Source organism: Engystomops pustulosus, chromosome 9 (assembly GCF_040894005.1).
Source record: "Engystomops pustulosus chromosome 9, aEngPut4.maternal, whole genome shotgun sequence".
NCBI classification, from domain to species: Eukaryota; Metazoa; Chordata; class Amphibia; order Anura; family Leptodactylidae; genus Engystomops; species Engystomops pustulosus.
The window spans coordinates 17880336-17902347 of record NC_092419.1 but is presented as its reverse complement, the minus strand read 5'-3'; the positions used below and the strand labels follow the sequence as shown (position 1 = coordinate 17902347).

Here is a 22012-nt window from a genome sequence, read left to right as displayed (position 1 = left end):
ACTGAAGTTCCCTGGAACGCACTGGAATACACCGAGCCGGGCTGAGTGAAGGTAAGTGCATGCTCTGCGACACATTTTTTTTTAAAAAATGTGGCGTTTTTTCCGAATCCGTCGGGTTTTCGTTCGGCCACGCCCCCCGATTTCCGTTGCGTGCATGCCAGCGCCGATGCGCCACAATCCGATCGCGTGCGGCAAAATCCTGGGCCAATTCTGGGGAAATCGGCGCAAATCGGAAATATTCGGGTAACACGTCGGGAAAACACGAATCGGGCCCTTAGTAAATGACCCCCAATGTGTTTTGAATCTGCGGATGTAAAAAAGAGCATTCTTATTTAGTGACAGCAAGCAGAGATCTTACCATAAGGTGTATGGTGAATAAGTTGAATACACTCTTAAAGGGATTGTCCAGCATTGAATGTTGTTTTACACTTCAGCTCATACTCAGGTCAGTGGATATGTAATATCAGACATGACCTATAGACGAGTGTGGCGCTATACACTTGGTGGTGCTACTCACGTGGTATAAGGGGACGGTGTTGCTTTCAGCCAGGGAGAAGGTCAGGGCATCTTGCTGCGAGGGGTCCAGCCGCCCGCTGGAGGTCAGCATAGAGGGGCTGATGGGGTAGCTGGGGCTGCCGGGGTTCTTGCTTTTTTTCCTGGAGCGTCGCCCGGTGTCTCGTTTGTTGTCCTTCTGGGTCAGCGGCTCCTCCTGGATGACCAGGATCTTGTCATCGCTCAGGTAGCGCAGCAACGAGTTCTCAGAGTCAGTGTCATAGAGGAGGAAGAGGAGAGAGAGAGGTAAGAAGAGCGCAGCATCCGGGGCTGATGTGGGGGGGCCACATACTACTGCAGCATGGAGGCGCTGACATACTATACATTGCAATCAGAGCCTGGGCTGAAGAGCTGACACTCACCTCGGCTTCCTCTCTTATACATATTGGGCTCCTTGGGGTCTCCGATCCAGTTGTATTCTGATGGCATTGACACCGGCCTCAGGTCTCCTGCACAGAGACAGCCCAGGGTAAGAGACAGCCCAGGGTAAGAGACAGCCCAGGGTAAGAGATAGCACAAGGTCAGGGACAACTCACAGTGTGTAGTGAGACATATGATGTCATACACTGAGGTAATATGTGTGTAGTGAGATATATGATGTCATACACTGAGGTAATATGTGTGTAGTGAGATATATGATGTCATACACTGAGGTAATATGTGTGTAGTGAGATATATGATGTCGTACACTCAGGTAATATGTGTGTAGTGAGATATATGATGTCATACACTGAGGTAATATGTGTGTAGTGAGATATATGATGTCGTACACTCAGGTAATATGTGTGTAGTGAGATATATGATGTCATACACTGAGGTAATATGTGTGTAGTAAGATATATGATGTCATACACTGAGGTAATATGTGTGTAGTAAGATATATGATGTCATACTCTGAGGTAATATGTGTGTAGTAAGATATATGATGTCATACACTGAGGTAATATGTGTGTAGTGAGATATATGATGTCATACACTGAGGTAATATGTGTGTAGTGAGATATATGATGTCGTACACTCAGGTAATATGTGTGTAGTGAGATATATGATGTCATACACTGAGGTAATATGTGTGTAGTGAGATATATGATGTCATACACTGAGGTAATATGTGTGTAGTGAGATATATGATGTCATACACTGAGGTAATGTGTGTGTAGTGAGATATATGATGTCGTACACTCAGGTAATATGTGTGTAGTGAGATATATGATGTCATACACTGAGGTAATATGTGTGTAGTGAGATATATGATGTCATACACTGAGGTAATATGTGTGTAGTGAGATATATGATGTCATACACTGAGGTGATATGTGTGTAGTAAGATATATGATGTCATACACTGAGGTAATATGTGTGTAGTGAGATATATGATGTCATACACTGAGGTAATATGTGTGTAGTGGGATATATGATGTCATACACTGGGGTAATATGTGTGTAGTGAGATATATGATGTCATACACTGAGGTGATAAGTGTGTAGTGATATATATGATGTCATACACTGAGGTAATATGTGTGTAGTGAGATATATGATGTCATACACTGAGGTGATAAGTGTGTAGTGATATATATGATGTCATACACTGAGGTAATATGTGTGTAGTGAGATATATGATGTCATACACTGAGTTAATATGTGTGTCGTGAGATATGATGTCATACACTGAGGTAATATGTGTGTAGTGAGATATATGATGTCATACACTGAGGTAATATGTGTGTAGTGAGATATATGATGTCATACACTGAGGTAATATGTGTGTAGTGAGATATATGATGTCATACACTGAGGTGATATGTGTGTAGTGGGATATATGATGTCATACACTGAGGTGATATGTGTGTAGTGAGATATATGATGTCATACACTGAGGTAATATGTGTGTAGTGAGATATATGATGTCATACACTGAGGTAATATGTGTGTAGTGAGATATATGATGTCATACACTGAGGTAATATGTGTGTAGTGAGATATATGATGTCATACACTGAGGTAATATGTGTGTAGTGAGATATATGATGCCATACACTGAGGTAATATGTGTGTAGTGAGATATATGATGTCATACACTGAGGTAATATGTGTGTAGTGAGATATATGATGTCGTACACTGAGGTAATATGTGTGTAGTGAGATATATGATGTCATACACTGAGGTAATATGTGTGTAGTGGGATATATGATGTCATACACTGAGGTAATATGTGTGTAGTGAGATATATGATGTCATACACTGAGGTAATATGTGTGTAGTGAGATATATGTCATACTCTGAGGTAATATGTGTGTAGTGAGATATGATGTCATACACTGAGGTAATATGTGTGTAGTGAGATATATGATGTCATACACTGAGGTAATATGTGTGTAGTGAGATATATGATGTCATACACTGAGGTAATATGTGTGTAGTGAGATATATGATGTCATACACTGAGGTAATATGTGTGTAGTAAGATATATGATGTCATACACTGAGGTAATATGTGTGTAGTGAGATATATGATGTCACACTCTGAGGTAATATGTGTGTAGTGAGATATATGATGTCATACACTGAGGTAATACATGTTTGTCCTGTGTGTTCTCTGTTTTGCTCGGCTGTCTCTTGGCGTTGTCTCTTATTTAGCAGCAGTGTTGTGTGGCGAGCAGATGGCGCAGACGCGGGCGGCTATTTATAGAAAGGCTATATGTTAAATGCAGATAACGCTCGCCCCAATTAGCGCAGTTGCTTCCCGCTCCGAGGGGGCAGCGGGGTCACATGATTGTGAACAGATGAATGAATCGTCTGCTGTGACAGCGGCGCGGACACTCCGGCTGTCACACTCACTCTCCGACATCTCAGCATCTGGTCAGCCCTATCAGCACATCTCCAGTCACATCCAAAGCAGCAGACACTGATGTCTTTGTCTCCAGTCACATCCACAGCTTCAATCATAATTCTGCTGCCACATGAAGTCTTGCGGTTGTGCAGCAATTCTTAGCAGTCCAGTCTTATCCAGAATCCTCAATTCTGCCATTACACAGTTTCCTATACTCCAGTCACATCCAGATCTGCAGTCACCTGCACACGCTGTGCCCATGCAATGACACGTCACACCCTACACCTTGTGTGTGGTCCCCGCTCGTACCGTGGGTGGGCGTCTTCTCTCTCCTCCGCACCCCGGTGCTCCTGCCCCTCTCGTATTCTGTGCCGACCTCATGCCCCTCCCCCTCCACAAAGGTGTAGTATTTGCCGCTCTCATGCTCCAGGTAATAGCTGGGAGACTCCGAGCCTTTCATGACAGATTTGCTGACACCATATTTATTGATGTCATCACACGGTACAATCCCGATGTCATCCCTGTGGGAGGAAAGAGACAGCAGGGTGTCTTCATGTTTTTATCGTCAGGTCTGGGGTCATTTAGGTTATTATCGTCAGGTCTGGGGTCTTTTTTTTATCATCAGGTCTGGGGTCTTCTTTTTTATCGTCAGGTCTGGGGTCTTCTTTTTTTATCGTCAGGTCTGGGGGTCTTCTTTTTTATCATCAGGTCTGGGGGTCTTCTTTTTTTATCGTCAGGTCTGGGGTCTTCTTTTGTATGGTCAGGTCTGGGGTCTTTTTTTATTGTCAGGTCTGGGGTCTTCTTTTTTATCGTCAGGTCTGGGGGGGTCTTCTTTTTTATCGTCAGGTCTGGGGGGGTCTTCTTTTTTATCTCCAGGTCTGGGGGGGTCTTCTTTTTTATCGTCAGGTCTGGGGGGTCTTCTTTTTTTATCGTCAGGTCTGGGGGTCTTCTTTTTTATCGTCAGGTCTGGGGTCTTTTTTTTTTATCGTCAGGTCTGGGGTCTTTTTTTTATCGTCAGGTCTGGGGTCTTCTTTTTTATCGTCAGGTCTGGGGGGGTCTTCTTTTTTTATCGTCAGGTCTGGGGGTCTTCTTTTTTATCGTCAGGTCTGGGGTCTTTTTTTTTATCGTCAAGTCTGGGGTCTTTTTTTTTATCGTCAAGTCTGGGGTCTTTTTTTTTTATCGTCAGGTCTGGGGTCTTTTTTTTTATCGTCAGGTCTGGGGTCTTTTTTTTTATCGTCAGGTCTGGGGACTTGTTTTTATCGTCAGGTCTGGGGTCTTCTTTTGTATGGTCAGGTCTGGGGTCTTTTTTTAGCGTCAGGTCTGGTTTTTTTTTTTTATCGTCAGGTCTGGGGGTCTTCTTTTTTATCGTCAGGTCTGGGGGTCTTCTTTTTTATCGTCAGGTCTGGTGTCTTCTTTTTTTTTGAATATTTGAGTTTATTTGTTTTTGTTGTTACAAATAAAAATACAATACAGGTGGAGAAAATACACAAAAACACAAACATGTAAGGGCAAACTATTTCACCCTAATCATAGACATAAACTTGTCCGCCAGGGACCAAACAGGTAGCAATTTGTTTTTTTATTGTGAGTTGGTGTCATTTAGTTTTTAATCGTTAGGTCTGGGGTCTTATTTTTATTGTCAGGTCTGTTGTCTTTTTATTGTCAGTTGGGGTTTTCTTTTTTTTCATCAGGTCTGGAGTCATTTAATTTTTTTTTTTGCCAGATCTGGGGGTCATCTCGTTGGGGTCATTTATTTTTTTGTCAGATTTAGAGTCATTTAAATTTTTGTGGTTTTGTGGTCTAGGGGTCTTCTTTTTTGTCAGGTCTGGGATTTTTTTTATTGTCAGGTTTGGGATTTTTTTTATTGTCAGGTTTGGTGTCTTTTAGTTTTGTCTAGTCAGGGGTCTTCTTTCTTTATTTATATTCACAGATTCTAGATCCCACCTCTTACCTGGGGCCATACAGTCCAGACACAGGGGAGAGGATGAAGACATCGTGCAGGGCGGAGCCGTCTAGCTTGGAGGACATGCCCATGGTGCCCGTGGGGGTGGTGTTGCCACTGGTAGGACTGGTGGGAATGACAGGCTGAGGAATAAGAAGTTAAGATGTCACATATATATTTTATAGTGACCCCAAACTCACCAGAGTCATCTCCAAGAGTCACACCCCCTGCAAACCCAGCACATGATCCTCCCCCATCACTGCAGACACCGACCCCAATACTCCTTCTACATCCAGTACATTATCCATGAGCCGCACAAACTATGAAGAGGAATTTACAATCCGCAGCTAAATTTAGCAACAAATCATCTGCAGAACCCTGCACCCCGAGACTCAGGGGGGATTACTCAAAAATCCTCAGATCCCTGCAGAAAGCAAGAGCAGGAGAAAGAGGACACCCATAAATCTCAGGATGAGACTGCAAGACAAGAGGCAAAGATACGTCCAGTCCAGTGAAGGTAGAAAAAGGAGAATAGTGAGTGCAGCTCTGGAGTATAATCCAGCAGGCGTAATATATGCTATTGGTGACAGTTATAGTGATTTAGATTGATACCATGTATATACTACTTTATTCTACGCATTGGCACTTTACAATGTATTATAGTATACTGTGTTTCCCACTTTTTTTGTGTCAGGATTGTATTTCTGAATTCTCCTTGTTTGTTCTAAAATGCAGATAATTTTATCAAGTATTTTATATTGTTGCACTTTAATATAGATGAATTATATATATACAGTATATATATGTGTGAACTTTTTGGGTCCATTGTGTTATAGACAAGACAACTGTAGAGATTGGTTATTGGTTACTATATTGTTTGGTTTATATACTTATTGGTGACTGTAGATTCTAGGTAAGTACACGGAGGTTATTCTGGTACCTGTAGTGCTAGCGGTTTCCATCGGACATTCTTTAGAAGTGCAGGGGCTGATGCCAAGGTGTTCTGGGGTCTCTTCTTCAGGGTCAGGATCACTCCATTAGGGTCTTCCCTCAGGGCATTGACTAGGTTTTTCAGTTGCCAGCCGACCTGAAGTAAGGAAAGAAAACAATTCAGCAGCTGGTATCACACAGGGGAGGCTTAGATACGCGGCTCAGCAGATGGGATCTCACATAACTGGCTTAGATACATAGTTGGCTTAGGTACAGAAAGGATTCTCCACTTATATCTATTGTTCCTGGATATTGCTCCCGCTAGATGTAACACAAGACAAGGAGACTGATGGCATTAATATGGCTCCCAGCGGTAGTCTCCAGATCTCCGGCTCCGCCACACAATAACTACACAAAGTATTCGTTATCTGAGCAAACGGCGAGATACGAGGGTGATAAATCCAGCACAGAGGGTTAATTACAGGAGAGAGAAGACGTATCCACATAAAGATACAAAGTATACAACGAGTGTCGGACATACAGGATGATCACTGGGCACACATGGCATGCTTAGATACAGCTCAGCAGTCAGGATCACAAATGACATGCTTAGATACAGCTCAGCAGTCAGTATCACACATGACATGCTTAGATACAGCTCAGCAGTCAGTATCACACCTGATTGGATTAGATACAGCTCAGCAGTCAGTATCACACATGGCATGCTTAGATACAGCTCAGCAGTCAGTATCACACATGATTGGATTAGATACAGCTCAGCAGTCAGTATCACACATGACATGCTTAGATACAGCTCAGCAGTCAGGATCACAAATGACATGCTTAGATACAGCTCAGCAGTCAGTATCACACCTGATTGGATTAGATACAGCTCAGCAGTCAGTATCACACATGGCATGCTTAGATACAGCTCAGCAGTCAGTATCACACATGATTGGATTAGATACAGCTCAGCAGTCAGTATCACACATGACATGCTTAGATACAGCTCAGCAGTCAGGATCACAAATGACATGCTTAGATACAGCTCAGCAGTCAGTATCACACATGATTGGATTAGATAGAGCTCAGCAGTCAGTATCACACATGATTGGATTAGATACAGCTCAGCAGTCAGTATCAAACATGATTGGATTAGATACAGCTCAGCAGTCAGTATCACACATGATTGGATTAGATACAGCTCAGCAGTCAGTATCACACATGCTTAGATTAGATACAGCACAGCAGTCAGTATCACACATGATTGGATTAGATACAGCTCAGCAGTCAGTATCACACATGATTGGATTAGATACAGCTCAGCAGTCAGTATCACACATGATTGGATTAGATACAGCTCAGCAGTCAGTATCACACATGCTTAGATTAGATACAGCTCAGCAGTCAGTATCACATGTGACATGCTTAGATACAGCTCAGCAGTCAGTATCACGCATGATTGGATTAGATACAGCTTAGCAGTCAGTATCACACGTGACATGCTTAGATACAGCTTAGCGGTCAGTATCGCACATGTCATGCTTAGATACAGCTCAGCAGTCAGTATCACACATGATTGGATTACTTACAGCTCAGCAGTCAGTATCACACATGACATGCTTAGATACAGCTCAGCAGTCAGTATAATAATAAAATAATAATAATTCTTTATTTATATAGCGCACACAGATTACGCAGCGCTGCACAAAGCATGTCAAATTGGTCCCTGTCCCCATGGGGCTCACAATCTATACAACCTAACAGTATGTTTTGAAGTGTGGGAGGAAACCGGAGTACCCGGAGGAAACCCAGGCAAACACAGAGAGAACATACAAACTCTTTGCAGATGTTGACCTGGGTGGGATTCTAGTATCACACATGATTGGATTAGATACAGTTTAGCAGTCAGTATCACACATGATTGGATTAGATACACAGCTCATCAGTCGGTATCACACGTGATAGGCTTAGATACACAGTTTAGCAGACAATACAATACAGGGCAGTATGGATACAGTAGTTGATTACTATGTATGTCTCGTCTCCATCCCATGGCCTGCCCTAAGTGTCTGTACTCCATAGTGATGGCGGTGGCCATGGTGGACCAGCCATAATGAAGTGGAGGAGATGAAGAAGAGGCACAGACGCCATACACAGACACGGAAATAATTAAGGCGCACTTCAAAGAAAATTCCCCAGATATGAGGCGAGATCTCTGATCTGTGACAGGCGGAAAATTCCAGGAAAAACAGAAAACATGCGCAGCGCCAAACATGAAAGTCACCGCCAGCAGAGACCCCCCCCCCCCCCCCCCCGTGCTGACATAATTGCAAGAAAAACATTTAAAAATCAAGTGAAAAATTATAATAAAACATTGTGTGCACGCTCCATGCTCCTCTGGTTCCAAAACTGCACCGATACATTGTAGCAACACTAGAGACTGCACCAGATGTTCAATCACCTCCAGAGCTGTGATCACGGATCTGCTCTTATATCCTCTGCTCCACTACAGTCACATCCACAGCAACTCAACTTCAGGACCAAGGAAACAACAATCTCTGATCAGAGATAAGAAGCGAGGAGAGATTCCATAGGAAAACACCAGGGGGAGATGAGACCGGGGCAAAGACGGAGACACTGCTGACAGTGAGAGGCTGAAATAGTAACACCCCAATATAGGGGGAAGAGAGATAGCATTATATATACCGCTTCACACTCATAGGGGGCAGTATTATAGTAGTTATATTCTTGTACATAGGGGGCAGTATTATAGTAGTTATATTCTTGTACATAGGGAGCAGTATTATAGTAGTTATATCCTTGTACATAGGGGGCAGTATTATAGTAGTTATATTCTTGTACATAGGGGGCAGTATTATAGTAGTTATATTCCTGTACATAGGGGGCAGTATTATAGTAGTTATATTCCTGTACATAGGGGGCAGTATTATAGTAGTTATTCTCTTGTACATAGGGGGCAGTATTATAGTAGTTATATTCCTGTACATAGGGGGCAGTATTATAGTAGTTATATTCTTGTACATAGGGGGCAGTATTATAGTAGTTATATTCTTGTACATAGGGGGCAGTATTATAGTAGTTATATTCTTGTACATAGGGGGCAGTATTATAGTAGTTATATTCTTGTACATAGGGAGCAGTATTATAGTAGTTATATCCTTGTACATAGGGGGCAGTATTATAGTAGTTATATTCTTGTACATAGGGGGCAGTATTATAGTAGTTATATTCCTGTACATAGGGGGCAGTATTATAGTAGTTATATTCCTGTACATAGGGGGCAGTATTATAGTAGTTATTCTCTTGTACATAGGGGGCAGTATTATAGTAGTTATATTCCTGTACATAGGGGGCAGTATTATAGTAGTTATATTCTTGTACATAGGGGGCAGTATTATAGTAGTTATATTCTTGTACATAGGGGGCAGTATTATAGTAGTTATATTCTTGTACATAGGGGGCAGTATTATAGTAGTTATATTCTTGTACATAGGGGGCAGTATTATAGTAGTTATATTCCTGTACATAGGGGACAGTATTATAGTAGTTATATTCTTGTACATAGGCGGCAGTATTATAGTAGTTATATTCCTATACATAGGGGGCAGTATTATAGTAGTTATATTCTTGTACATAGGGGGCAGTATTATAGTAGTTATATTCTTGTACATAGGGGGCAGTATTATAGTAGTTATATTCCTATACATAGGGGGCAGTATTATAGTAGTTATATTCTTGTACATAGGCGGCAGTATTATAGTAGTTATATTCTTGTACATAGGGGGCAGTATTATAGTAGTTATATTCCTGTACATAGGGGGCAGTATTATAGTAGTTATATTCTTGTACATAGGGGGCAGTATTATAGTAGTTATATTCCTATACATAGGGGGCAGTATTATAGTAGTTATATTCTTGTACATAGGGGGCAGTATTATAGTAGTTATATTCTTGTACATAGGGGGCAGTATTATAGTAGTTATATTCCTATACATAGGGGGCAGTATTATAGTAGTTATATTCTTGTACATAGGCGGCAGTATTATAGTAGTTATATTCTTGTACATAGGGGGCAGTATTATAGTAGTTATATTCCTGTACATAGGGGGCAGTATTATAGTAGTTATATTCTTGTACATAGGGGGCAGTATTATAGTAGTTATATTCCTATACATAGGGGGCAGTATTATAGTAGTTATATTCCTGTACATAGGGGGCAGTATTATAGTAGTTATATTCTTGTACATAGGGGGCAGTATTATAGTAGTTATATTCCTATACATAGGGGGCAGTATTATAGTAGTTATATTCTTGTACATAGGAAGCAGTATTATAGTAGTTATATTCCTGTACATAGGGAGCAGTATTATAGTAGTTATATTCTTGTACATAGGGGGCAGTATTATAGTAGTTATATTCTTGTACATAGGGGCAGTATTATAGTAGTTATATTCTTGTACATAGGGGGCAGTATTATAGTAGTTATATTCTTGTACATAGGGGGACACTATTATAGTAGTTATATTCTTGTACATAGGGGGACAGTATTATAGTAGTTATATTCTTGTACATAGAGGGCAGTATTATAGTAGTTATATTCCTGTACATAGGGGGCAGTATTATAGTAGTTATATTCTTGTACATAGGAAGCAGTATTATAGTAGTTATATTCCTGTACATAGGGGGCAGTATTATAGTAGTTATATTCTTGTACATAGGGGGCAGTATTATAGTAGTTATACTCTTGTACATAGGGAGCAGTATTATAGTAGTTATATTCTTGTACATAGGGAGCAGTATTATAGTAGTTATATTCCTGTACATAGGGGGCAGTATTATAGTAGTTATATTCTTGTACATAGGGGGCAGTATTATAGTAGTTATATTCTTGTACATAGGGGGCAGTATTATAGTAGTTATATTCCTGTACATAGGGGGCAGTATTATAGTAGTTATATTCTTGTACATAGGGGGCAGTATTATAGTAGTTATATTCTTGTACATAGGAGGCAGTATTATAGTAGTTATATTCTTGTACATAGGGGGCAGTATTATAGTAGTTATATTCCTGTACATAGGGGGCAGTATTATAGTAGTTATATTCTTGTACATAGGGGGCAGTATTATAGTAGTTATAGTCTTGTACATAGGGGGCAGTATTCTAGTAGTTATATTCCTGTATATAAAGGGCAGCATTATAGCTGGTATATTTTGGCTTACCCATGTTATTATAGAACACTTGTCTATCCCATTGCATACATTATTTCCTGTAGATTTCCATCTATATGATAATCTTGATATAATGATGCGTTATATACCAGGTGGTGGCAGTGACTTGGTAATGGCGGAGGTTCTGCAGATATTGATCACTCCTGGGTCTTGCTCGCTGAAGCCAGTAAATTATTTTGTACTCTCTAATGGAAATGACGAACACTCTGAAGACTTTATTGATTTCCGCTAAGTGGTCACGTGGCTGCTAAAAATGGAACTCCTTATCCAGCAGCTGGCACCCCCTGCCAGTCACCCAAGAGTCCCACCCGCTGTGTACAATGTCTATTAATGGCTGACACTATCCCAACCTGAAGTCCATGATCACTGACTCTATTCACTTGTAGATCTACATCATTTCTCATGTTAGTCACAGCCAGAGTGACAGCAGAGGGTGCATAATGCATATGGACAGTCCAGGGCAGCACAGGGGTCAGGGGCAGTACCAAAGACAACCTGTGGGCAGGAGGGGCGCTGTCATAGTCTGATGCAAGAAGAGAGTCAGTGGCTGCATCCCCAAAATAATAAGGTGGACTCTGGTAAGGGACATTACAAGGCAGTGACGTCAGCAGGGATAGGGGAGCACTGAGCGCCGACCTCCTGCACTGAAGAGCTTAATGAGGCTCCAGGAGAACAGCAGATAATGTGCCGCTAGAAAAATCCCTTTTACTGTTGAAGTCGCTAATTAAGCTCCAGATCGCGGCGCAGCGACAACATGTTTGCAGGAAACAGAGCGGATTTTCATATTAGAGGCGCATTCATTTGGACACCGGGAGCCGGGTATTTTGACAACACAGCCATAATTAGGAATTCTTGAAATCTCTCCAAAAAGCCGCTCGCAGTCTGAGACTCGACACGAACAAGAGGTTCACCAAATCCAGTTTTGCATTTTAACCATCTGTGATAAATGAAGCTCAGGGATCGCAGAGAAAATACGAAATCTGGAAGAGATTGCTGAGCCGTGTCAATGTGCCAGGATGACTCCGCAATGTATCTGACCCGTGGCCCCGGCTGGAGGATGCAATACTCTGCAGGAGTAATAACAATCCCATCTGACCCTAGCAGGTGTTACCTGTAATACTGGGATCTCAGGAGCTGGAGCACCAAAAGCCCCAGCCTATACTTCTCCGTTTACAGTTGGATGATGAATCCACCAAATTGCCTGGAAATGGTGGCCCAGATTTACACAAACTCTGTTTCAATGTACATTTGGTAAAATTCCAGCAAATCTGAGACTGTTGGAAACAATGGGGGAGATTCATTATGGCTTCTCCGCCAGTTTCGGAGACCAGGTGGAGGGTCGCCGGCCCGTCACATAGCCTGAAAACTAGAGTAGACTAGAGTCAGACACTATTGTAAAACTCCTCCAGTTTTGATCTGGTGTATAGATCGGAATTGGCGGAGTTTGTGCCCATAGGCTCCGGCCTCTAAGTGAATATTGATGCAGGCGCGCAGAAAGGGGGGAGGCTTAATGAATCCCCTCCAATGTAACTTGTCTGAACTCCAGACAGATACAATGGGGGTCATTTACTAAGGCCCCAATTCGCGTTTTCCCGACGTATTACCCGAATATTTCCGATTTGCGACGATTTCCCCTGAATTGCCCAGGGATTTTGGCGCACACGATCGGATTGTGGCGCATCGGCGCTGGCATGCACGGAACGGAAATCAGGGGGCGTGGCCGAACGAAAACCTAACGGATTCGGAAAAACCACCGCAGAGCTTGCACTTACCTTCACTCAGCCCAGCTCGGCGTAATCCAGTGCGTTCCGGGGAACTTCAGCGCAGCAGCAACATCTGGTGGACGTCGGAGGAACTGCCTTAATAAATCCCGGCCGGACCCGAATCCAGTGCAGAGAACGCGCCGCTGGATCGCGAATAGACCGGGTAAGTAAATCTGCCCCAATGTATGAGTAAAGTTAACATCTAACAAACTATGGAGAGAATATTGCTACTGACGTGTTTATTTTCAGAGGATTGTTTAGTCTGGATACATTTGTAACAAACCCTCAGATGTAGATTTTATAGGTTTTCTGCCCTTGAATGTAATCAAGGTTGTTTTTATTCCCTGGCAGCAAGAAATAAATGGTGAAATCTTGGACAAACCCATTCTACAGCAAGGGCTGTCATCTCCTGCGGACTGTGAGCAGCACAGATCTCCTCTCACTTTTATAGGTTCTCTTGAGCGATTATTAAAGGAAATTAAAAGAAAAGCGCTGCCCGGCGCTCGTCTTGACAAGCCGGAATCACCTTGAAAACAAACTTATAATTAGCAGCATGGAGCGTGGGGACAAGATGTCCGGCTCTCCGGGCTGCTCATTGTGCACGCCCCCGCACTTCTAGGTGACGTCACGCAGGAGGCGTGCATAATTAGCAGCCTGGAGAGCCGGACATCTTGCCCTGCACTATGTGCTGCTAATTATACATTTGTTTTCTCGGTGATCCCGGCTTGTCAAGACTAGCATTGGCTGTGCCGGGATCAAGATGAAGAGGATCGGAGATGAGCATTTGTAGCCTTTTTTTGTTCTTTTTCAGTGGTTGATTTCCTTTAAGAGTAGAGTTCGGAGGGTGCAGTGCATCAAGGTTATCTATATGGACCTGGTACATAAGGTGCAGGAGGTCCAGTCCACAGCAGCAGCTCGAATCCTTCCTCTGTGAGAGTCCTTATTGGCAGGTCTGACACTGCAGAGTCTCTTTTAGACTGTTCACACGTGGCATTTAGATTGCATTTTATAACGAAATAAAACAGCTGAGATGAGGAGATATGACTGAAAGCCATGCGTTAACAATGGACTTGCACCCTGTTTACTAAAAGCAAATGTTAACAGAAATGTAATTAGGCAAATCTCTTCTGCTCAGCTGTTGTATTCTGTTTCAAAACACAATGTAAACGCCACGTGTAACCGCAGTCTTAAGTGGGGCTGCATTCGGTGGAGTCGGGCGCGGTACTCACCACCGTCTGATGGTTCACCTGGATAACCTCGTCCCCGGCGTGGATCTTCTTGCACTGGTCAGCAGGAGACTGCAGGAAACAGAAAAGACAGTAAGGAATAGTCCAGACTCGGCAGAGACTTCATGTGCCTGAATCATATACGTGTTTTGGCCAAAATGCTGGTATTTGATACGTAGTAATAAGTGTCATAATTTTTTAGCCTTGTGACAAACATGAATGTCCCCTCCTGATGTGAAAAATAAAACCCCCACAACTAAGAGCAAGCAGAGATCTTAAACACGTTAACCCGGTGACAAGGCTTTTATCTGTGCCAGGGAGGAGTTCCCCTTAAATGAAGACACTAGTAGTGCTGCCTGTGATGGGGGTCACACCGGGAGGGGTCTCATCCTTGGTGAAGTTCAGATAGTTTTTATCCTTTGAGGGATTATTGAGATGTTACAGCCAGGGAAGTTCAAGGCTCATAATTACCCGGAGATGGGAGCTCCAAGGCACCTCCACACTGTGATACAATCGCACCGAGACCCCGATAGCCACCCATACCCTGGCAAGAGGCTGCGCATGAGTCTGCATCTACACACGGCTCTTGAATTGCGTTTAGAAGTGCATCGGGGAGAAGTGTGTCCCAATCGCACTGTGCTGGAGCATATACAATCAGGACCAGCTCCTCCCCTATTACGTTACATGTGTGTAAACGCGGCCTGAAGATCTCTGCTTGCTGTATACATCTAGAGGCTGAAAATCCGAATTCCTATTAATTCCCACAGCTGAGACTTTGGATCACTTGTATCCTGTTCTGTAATTTACAGGGTTAAATCCTTTCTGTAATATAATCTGCTGTGTTTGGCAATTTTCTTCAAAGAAACCATGAACACCCTGAAGCTGCGGACAATATTGGCGCACAGACGCGGCGGCTCCATGTTACAGAGTGGACTCTGTTATTTCTGCCATCCCTCGGGACGCGATATAATTGAAATTCACCGAGCGGCAAATTGGAATAAGTTTTGGTTGCGGCTTTTAAGTCGCTCTGTGTCCGAGATGTGTTGTACATGCAGATGACATCGAGAGACTCCGGGTGTGACTGCACCGAGCCCCCAGGCCCTGCTCAGATGTAACCCTATCCCCCACACACGCACACGCAGGCCCTGCACCACGTATAACACAATGGGGCACATTTACTAAGGGCTTTGCGCTGCACTTTAGTCGGACTGTGCACGTTTTTCATGGCTAAAACTGCTTGCACAGGTATTTAAGAAGTGTCTGGGCTGGGATTGTGTTGCACGCAACCCTTTTGTGGTGACTGATTCGGACTGAGCGCCATATTTAACTTTCAAATTATGTCGCATGCCGTATGTTTAAGGTGCACCACAAAAAAGACGGTGAACTCTGTCAGACCAGTGCAGGGAAGCGACAGATTCAGGATATCGGGCGTGCGATCTTAGTGAATAGCTACACACTGCATTATACACGGAAAGAACACTTTTAGAGCATTTACCGACTTTCTAAGTAAATGTGCCCCACTATATCAGATGTAAGCTACCCAACACACACACAGACCCTGAACCATGTATAACACAATGGGGCAGATTTACTTAACCGGTCCTGTCGCGATCCCTGCTGTGCGTTGTCCGGCGAAAATTTACTTTGCTGTGATTCACAAAGATCTTCCTGCATGTGTCGCTTCCCCGCTCAGGTCCGCCGGAGTTCACCTTCCTCTTCCCGATGTATGTAAGTGCATTGTCTTGCGACACAATTTTAAAGTTAAATCCTGCGCTCAGTCCGAATCCGTTGGATCGTCCGACGGCACCGACCCCGATTTCTGTCTGAAATACGATCCCGTGCGACACAATCCCCTTCTAAATACCTTTCACAGCGGCGCAGATGTCGAAAATTTCTAAAATCCAACAAAACTGCGATCCACGGGACCCTTAGTAAATAAGCCCCAATGGGTAACATTTACTTAGAAAGTCGGAAAATATACTAAAAGTGTTATTTCCATGTATATTGCTGGGTGCGGTGATTCACTAAGATCATGCAGCAGAAATCATGAATGTGTCACTTCTTAGCTCAGGTCCGACAAGAGTTCACCATCATTTTTGTGGTTCACTTTAAATTAGGGCGTGCGACACAATTTGCAAGTTAAATACAGCGCTCAGTCCGAATCAGTCGGATCATCCTACGGCACGCTTCCAAATTTGTGTCGCATGGAAGCAGCGCAGCTGCGCCAAGAGAAGGATCACGTGCGACACAATCCCAGCGCAGACACTTCTTAAATACCTGTGCAAGACGTTTTAGCCTAGAAGAAGGTGCACAGTCCAACAAAAGTGTGGTGCAAAGCGCTTAGTGAATGTGCCCCAATATATATATATACGTTGAGGATGATGTTAGATTATTCTGTAGATTATTCTTGATACAGAAATTACAGATACAAATTCGCTAACATGGCTTACATTTTCCGTGGTCCCAGTGATGACGTGGAGGCCGTCGTACGTAGACTTGATGTACATCCCCTAGAAGACAGAAGCAACGTCTGGTCAGCAGCTCACTCACACAGTGTACATTGTAGGGTAGCAAGCAGCGCCAAATGAGGAGAAGTCCCCGTGCTCCGTCTGCAGAGGAAGGAGACCCCCGCACTCCGTCTGCAGAGGAAGGAGACCCCGACGCTCCGTCTGCAGGGGAAGGAGACCCCCGCGCTCCGTCTGCAGGGGAAGGAGACCCCGCGCTCCGTCTGCAGGGGAAGGAGACCCCCGCGCTCCGTCTGCAGGGGAAGGAGACCCCCGCGCTCCGTCTGCAGGGGAAGGAGACCCCCGCGCTCCGTCTGCAGGTGAAGGAGACCCCCGCGCTCCGTCTGCAGGGGAAGGAGACCCCCGCGCTCCGTCTGCAGGGGAAGGAGACCTCCCGCGCTCCGTCTGCAGGGGAAAGAGACCTCCTACTCCGTCTGCAGAGGAAGGAGACCCCCTACTCCGTCTGCAGAGGAAGGAGTCCCCCTACTCCGTCTGCAGGGGAAGGAGACCCCCGCGCTCCGTCTGCAGGGGAAGGAGACCTCCCGCGCTCCGTCTGCAGGGGAAGGAGACCTCCTGCGCTCCGTCTGCAGGGGAAGGAGACCCCCGCGCTCCGTCTGCAGGGGAAGGAGACCCCCGCGCTCCGTCTGCAGGGGAAGGAGACCCCCGCGCTCCGTCTGCAGGGGAAGGAGACCTCCTACTCCGTCTGCAGGGGAAGGAGACCTCCTACTCCGTCTGCAGGGGAAGGAGACCTCCTACTCCGTCTGCAGGGGAAGGAGACCCCCTACTCCGTCTGCAGAGGAAGGAGTCCCCCTACTCCGTCTGCAGGGGAAGGAGACCCCCTACTCCGTCTGCAGGGGAAGGAGACCCCCTACTCCGTCTGCAGGGGAAGGAGACCCCCGCGCTCCGTCTGCAGGGGAAGGAGACCCCCGCGCTCCGTCTGCAGGGGAAGGAGACCCCCGCGCTCCGTCTGCAGAGGAAGGAGACCCCCTACTCCGTCTGCAGAGGAAGGAGACCCCCTACTCCGTCTGCAGAGGAAGGAGTCCCCCTACTCCGTCTGCAGAGGAAGGAGTCCCCCTACTCCATCTGCAGAGGAAGGAGTCCCCCTACTCCGTCTGCAGAGGAAGGAGTCCACCCATGTTATTAGACTACATTGGATTTGGTGTGCAATGTTGATGGCTGCAGGATTTTTGTTCAATATAAGGCTCCATGCAGAGATCGCGATAACGCCTCTACAAGCGTCTATGACGCATGCAGAGGCTGATTTACTCTCCAAAAAAACCACCAAGCGTATAAATACGCTTGGTGATTTTCTTGTAAAAGCGCTGGCTCTCCGCAGTAGCGATGTGCAGCTGCCGCCTGCTAGTTTGTAAGGAGCAGAGCGGACAGCGGAGCGCACAGAGCAGTCACGTGCACACGGACCCACTACACTGCAGAGACGTCTCTGCTTCTGCCGGCAGAAGAGGAGCTCAGGCCACGCCCCCCTTAGCACGGAGCAGTCACTGTCTCCTCCAAGCTGCTCTGTGTCCCTGTCATATCTCATATAGGGAGCAGCAGGGGAATCACATTACACTAAAAAGGGGCGGGGCAAGCACAAGCAGGAGGACAGGACATGTGACCTTTACAGGGGTCTCTGCTCCTCCTCCCCTCCTGACCCGTCTCTCTAGCTCTAATATATACAGCTGCACATGCGCACTAGCAGACTTGGCAAAGTCTGAGAAAGGAGGAGAGTGGAGAAGCGTTTGATTCCAAAGGAGTTTGTTGTCATCTGTGGTGGTGGTCCTGTGCCTGCTGTGGTGGTCCTGTGCCTGCTGTGGTGGTGGTCCTGTGCCTGCTGTGGTGGTGGTCCTGTGCCTGCTGTGGGGGTCCTGTGCCTGCTGTGGTGGGGGTCCTGTGCCTGCTGTGGTGGGGGTCCTGTGTTTGCTGTGGTGTTCTCACAGGTTTGTGTGACTGACCTATTCCCAGGGAGTTCAGTTGATTAATACTGGTTACCTGAGCCTGAAATAAGATGCATTCAATAAAGTACAAAATAGTTATGATTGAAAATTCTATGCATGGGACACAGGAGGGGACAGTGATCTTACAATGGGGAGCGGCAGGAGGTGAAAGTGCTTGTCCAATGGTCACAAGAGCTTACAATCTATGAGAACGAGGAGGGGACACATGAGGTGACAGTGCTTGTACAATGGTCACAAGAGCTTACAATCTATGAGGAGGCAGAGGACACAGGAGGTGACAGTGCTTGTACAATGGTCACAAGAGCTTACAATCTATGAGGAGGCAGAGGACACAGGAGGTGACAGTGCTTGTACAATGGTCACAAGAGCTTACAATCTATGAGGAGGCAGAGGACACAGGAGGTGACAGTGCTTGTACAATGGTCACAAGAGCTTACAATCTATGAGGAGGAGAGGGGCAGAGGAGGTGACAGTGCTTGTACAATGGTCACAAGAGCTTACAATCTATGAGGAGGCAGAGGACACAGGAGGTGACAGTGCTTGTACAATGGTCACAAGAGCTTACAATCTGAGGAGGAGGGGACACAGGAGATGACAGTGCTTGTACAATGGTCACAGGAACTTACAATCTATGAGGATGAGGGGACACAGGAGGTGACAGTGCTTGTACAATGGTCACAAGAGCTTACAATCTATGAGGAGGAGAGGACACAGGAGGTGACAGTGCTTGTACAATGATCACAAGAGCTTACAATCTATGAGGAGGAGGACACAGGAGGTGACAGTGCTTGTACAATGGCCATAAGAGCTTACAATCTATGAGGAGGAGGGGACACAGGAGATGACAGTGCTTGTACAATGGTCACAGGAACTTACAATCTATGAGGATGAGGGGACACAGGAGGTGACAGTGCTTGTACAATGGCCACAAGAGCTTACAATCTATGAGGAGGAGGGGACACAGGAGGTGACAGTGCTTGTACAATGGTCACAGGAACTTACAATCTATGAGGATGAGGGGACACAGGAGGTGACAGTGCTTGTACAATGGCCACAAGAGCTTACAATCTATGAGGAGGAGGGGACACAGGAGGTGACAGTGCTTGTACAATGGTCACAAGAGCTTACAATCTATGAGGAGGAGGGGACACAGGAGGTGACAGTGCTTGTACAATGATCACAAGAGCTTACAATCTATGAGGAGGAGGTGACACAGGAGGTGACAGTGCTTGTACAATGGCCATAAGAGCTTACAATCTATGAGGAGGAGGGGACACAGGAGATGACAGGGCTTGTACAATGATCCAGGCATTTCAAGTAAGGGATAAAATAAATAAATACACCAAAGACCCCAATGTTTTCACATTGTATTGAAAATCCTCCCTGAACCAAAACACTTGTGCTCAGTAAGTAACAACTTTATCGCGGCCGAACACATCTTGCTAGTTAGTGAACGCAAGTGCATTGGTCAGAAGGCTTATGTTTTTGGGAAGGACTATCTAGTAAAAAATAAACAGTGTAAAAAAAAAGTGTTATGCCCTCAACCCCCCAAAAATAAATGAAATAAATTTAGAGGCGGCAGCCCCAGCCTGCTCAGTGTGGGGAGGTAGGGGGTTTGGGGCTGGCTATTAACAATTTACACAACTTGGAGTTATATATTTGTATTAACTGAAAATTCCATACTCTTCCTCAGCTAAAAATACTCCTCAAAAATGGTGAGAGGAGTATTATTACCCTTCTGGAAAAATGTTAGTGCGACCTCTGGCTCCATGAAGGCTGTGAGAAGAGGTTTACATTTTCCATGTATTTTTTTTTACATTTTTGTACTATTTTAGAACAATAACCATTATCACCAGGGACGGTTACACTCCAGTCCCCTATAATCTAGTGACTTGAGTCCTGAGGAGGCCGTGAACTCATATTATTATGCTTGGAGAAAAACATGGAACCACTTGTCCTGGTAATTTTCTTAACTAGCAATAACATTCTGGGGCTTTTCCAGACTAATATTACAAGCCTGCAGCCACCCCACTATCCATCCATCACTACCGGTGGGCTAGAAGAATAGTAATCTGGGGTTAATGTTAGCCTCCTTTTAGCTGAGTTTTCTCCCATTAAAGATACGTGTGGTCTCCGCTGCTCCAAGTACAGATCTTGTGTAGTCTCCAGAGTTCTCAGTACAGATCCTTGTGGTATCCGATGTTCCCAGTAGAGACTCTCATAGTCTCCTCCGTTCACTGAAGAAGTCAGTGTAGTCTCCGCTGCTCCCAGTACAGGTCCTTGTGGTCTCCGCTGCCTTCAGTACAGGTCCTTGTGGTCTCCGCTGCTCCCAGTACAGGTCCTTGTGGTCTCCGCTGTCCCCAGTACAGATCCTTGTGGTCTCCAATGCTCCCAATACAGGTCCTTGTGGTCTCCAATGCTCCCAGTACAGGTCCTTGTGGTCTCCAATGCTCCCAGTACAGGTCCTTGTGGTCTCTGCCGCTCCCAGTACAGGTCCTTGTGGTCTCCAATGCTCCCAGTACAGGTCCTTGTGGTCTCCGCCGCTCCCAGAACAGATCCTTGTGGTCTCCGCTGCTCCCAGTACGGATCCTTGTGGTCTACGCTGCCCCCAGTACAGGTCCTTGTGGTCTCCAATGCTCCCAGTACAGGTCCTTGTGGTCTCCGCTGCTCCCAGTACAGGTCCTTGTGGGCTCCACTGCTCCCAGTACAGGTCCTTGTGCTCTCCAATGCTCCCAGTACAGGTCCTTGTGGTCTCCGCCGCTCCCAGAACAGATCCTTGTGGTCTACGCTGCTCCCAGTACGGATCCTTGTGGTCTACGCTGCCCCCAGTACAGGTCCTTGTGGTCTCCAATGCTCCCAGTACAGGTCCTTGTGGTCTCCGCTGCTCCCAGTACAGGTCCTTGTGGTCTCCACTGCTCCCAGTACAGGTCCTTGTGCTCTCCAATGCTCCCAGTACAGGTCCTTGTGGTCTCCACTGCTCCCAGTACAGGTCCTTGTGGTCTCCACTGCTCCCAGTACAGGTCCTTGTGTTCTCCAATGCTCCCAGTACAGAT

The 22012-nt window shown here is 45.3% G+C and overlaps 1 protein-coding gene across 2 annotated transcripts in view; it reads right to left on the bottom strand.

Annotated features, from left to right (window-relative positions):
- The window catches only part of LOC140076657 (connector enhancer of kinase suppressor of ras 2-like), a 170674-nt gene that overhangs the window by 24503 nt on the left and 124159 nt on the right, over positions 1 to 22012 (bottom strand). For both annotated transcript variants that reach the window (XM_072123280.1, XM_072123281.1), the window contains exons 7-13: positions 16951 to 17010; positions 14504 to 14572; positions 6269 to 6415; positions 5338 to 5471; positions 3696 to 3907; positions 916 to 1001; positions 518 to 766 (exon numbers count right to left, since the gene is read on the bottom strand). In XM_072123280.1, the coding sequence (XP_071979381.1) occupies positions 518 to 766; positions 916 to 1001; positions 3696 to 3907; positions 5338 to 5471; positions 6269 to 6415; positions 14504 to 14572; positions 16951 to 17010 (957 nt within the window). The remainder of the gene's footprint in view (positions 1 to 517; positions 767 to 915; positions 1002 to 3695; positions 3908 to 5337; positions 5472 to 6268; positions 6416 to 14503; positions 14573 to 16950; positions 17011 to 22012) is intronic.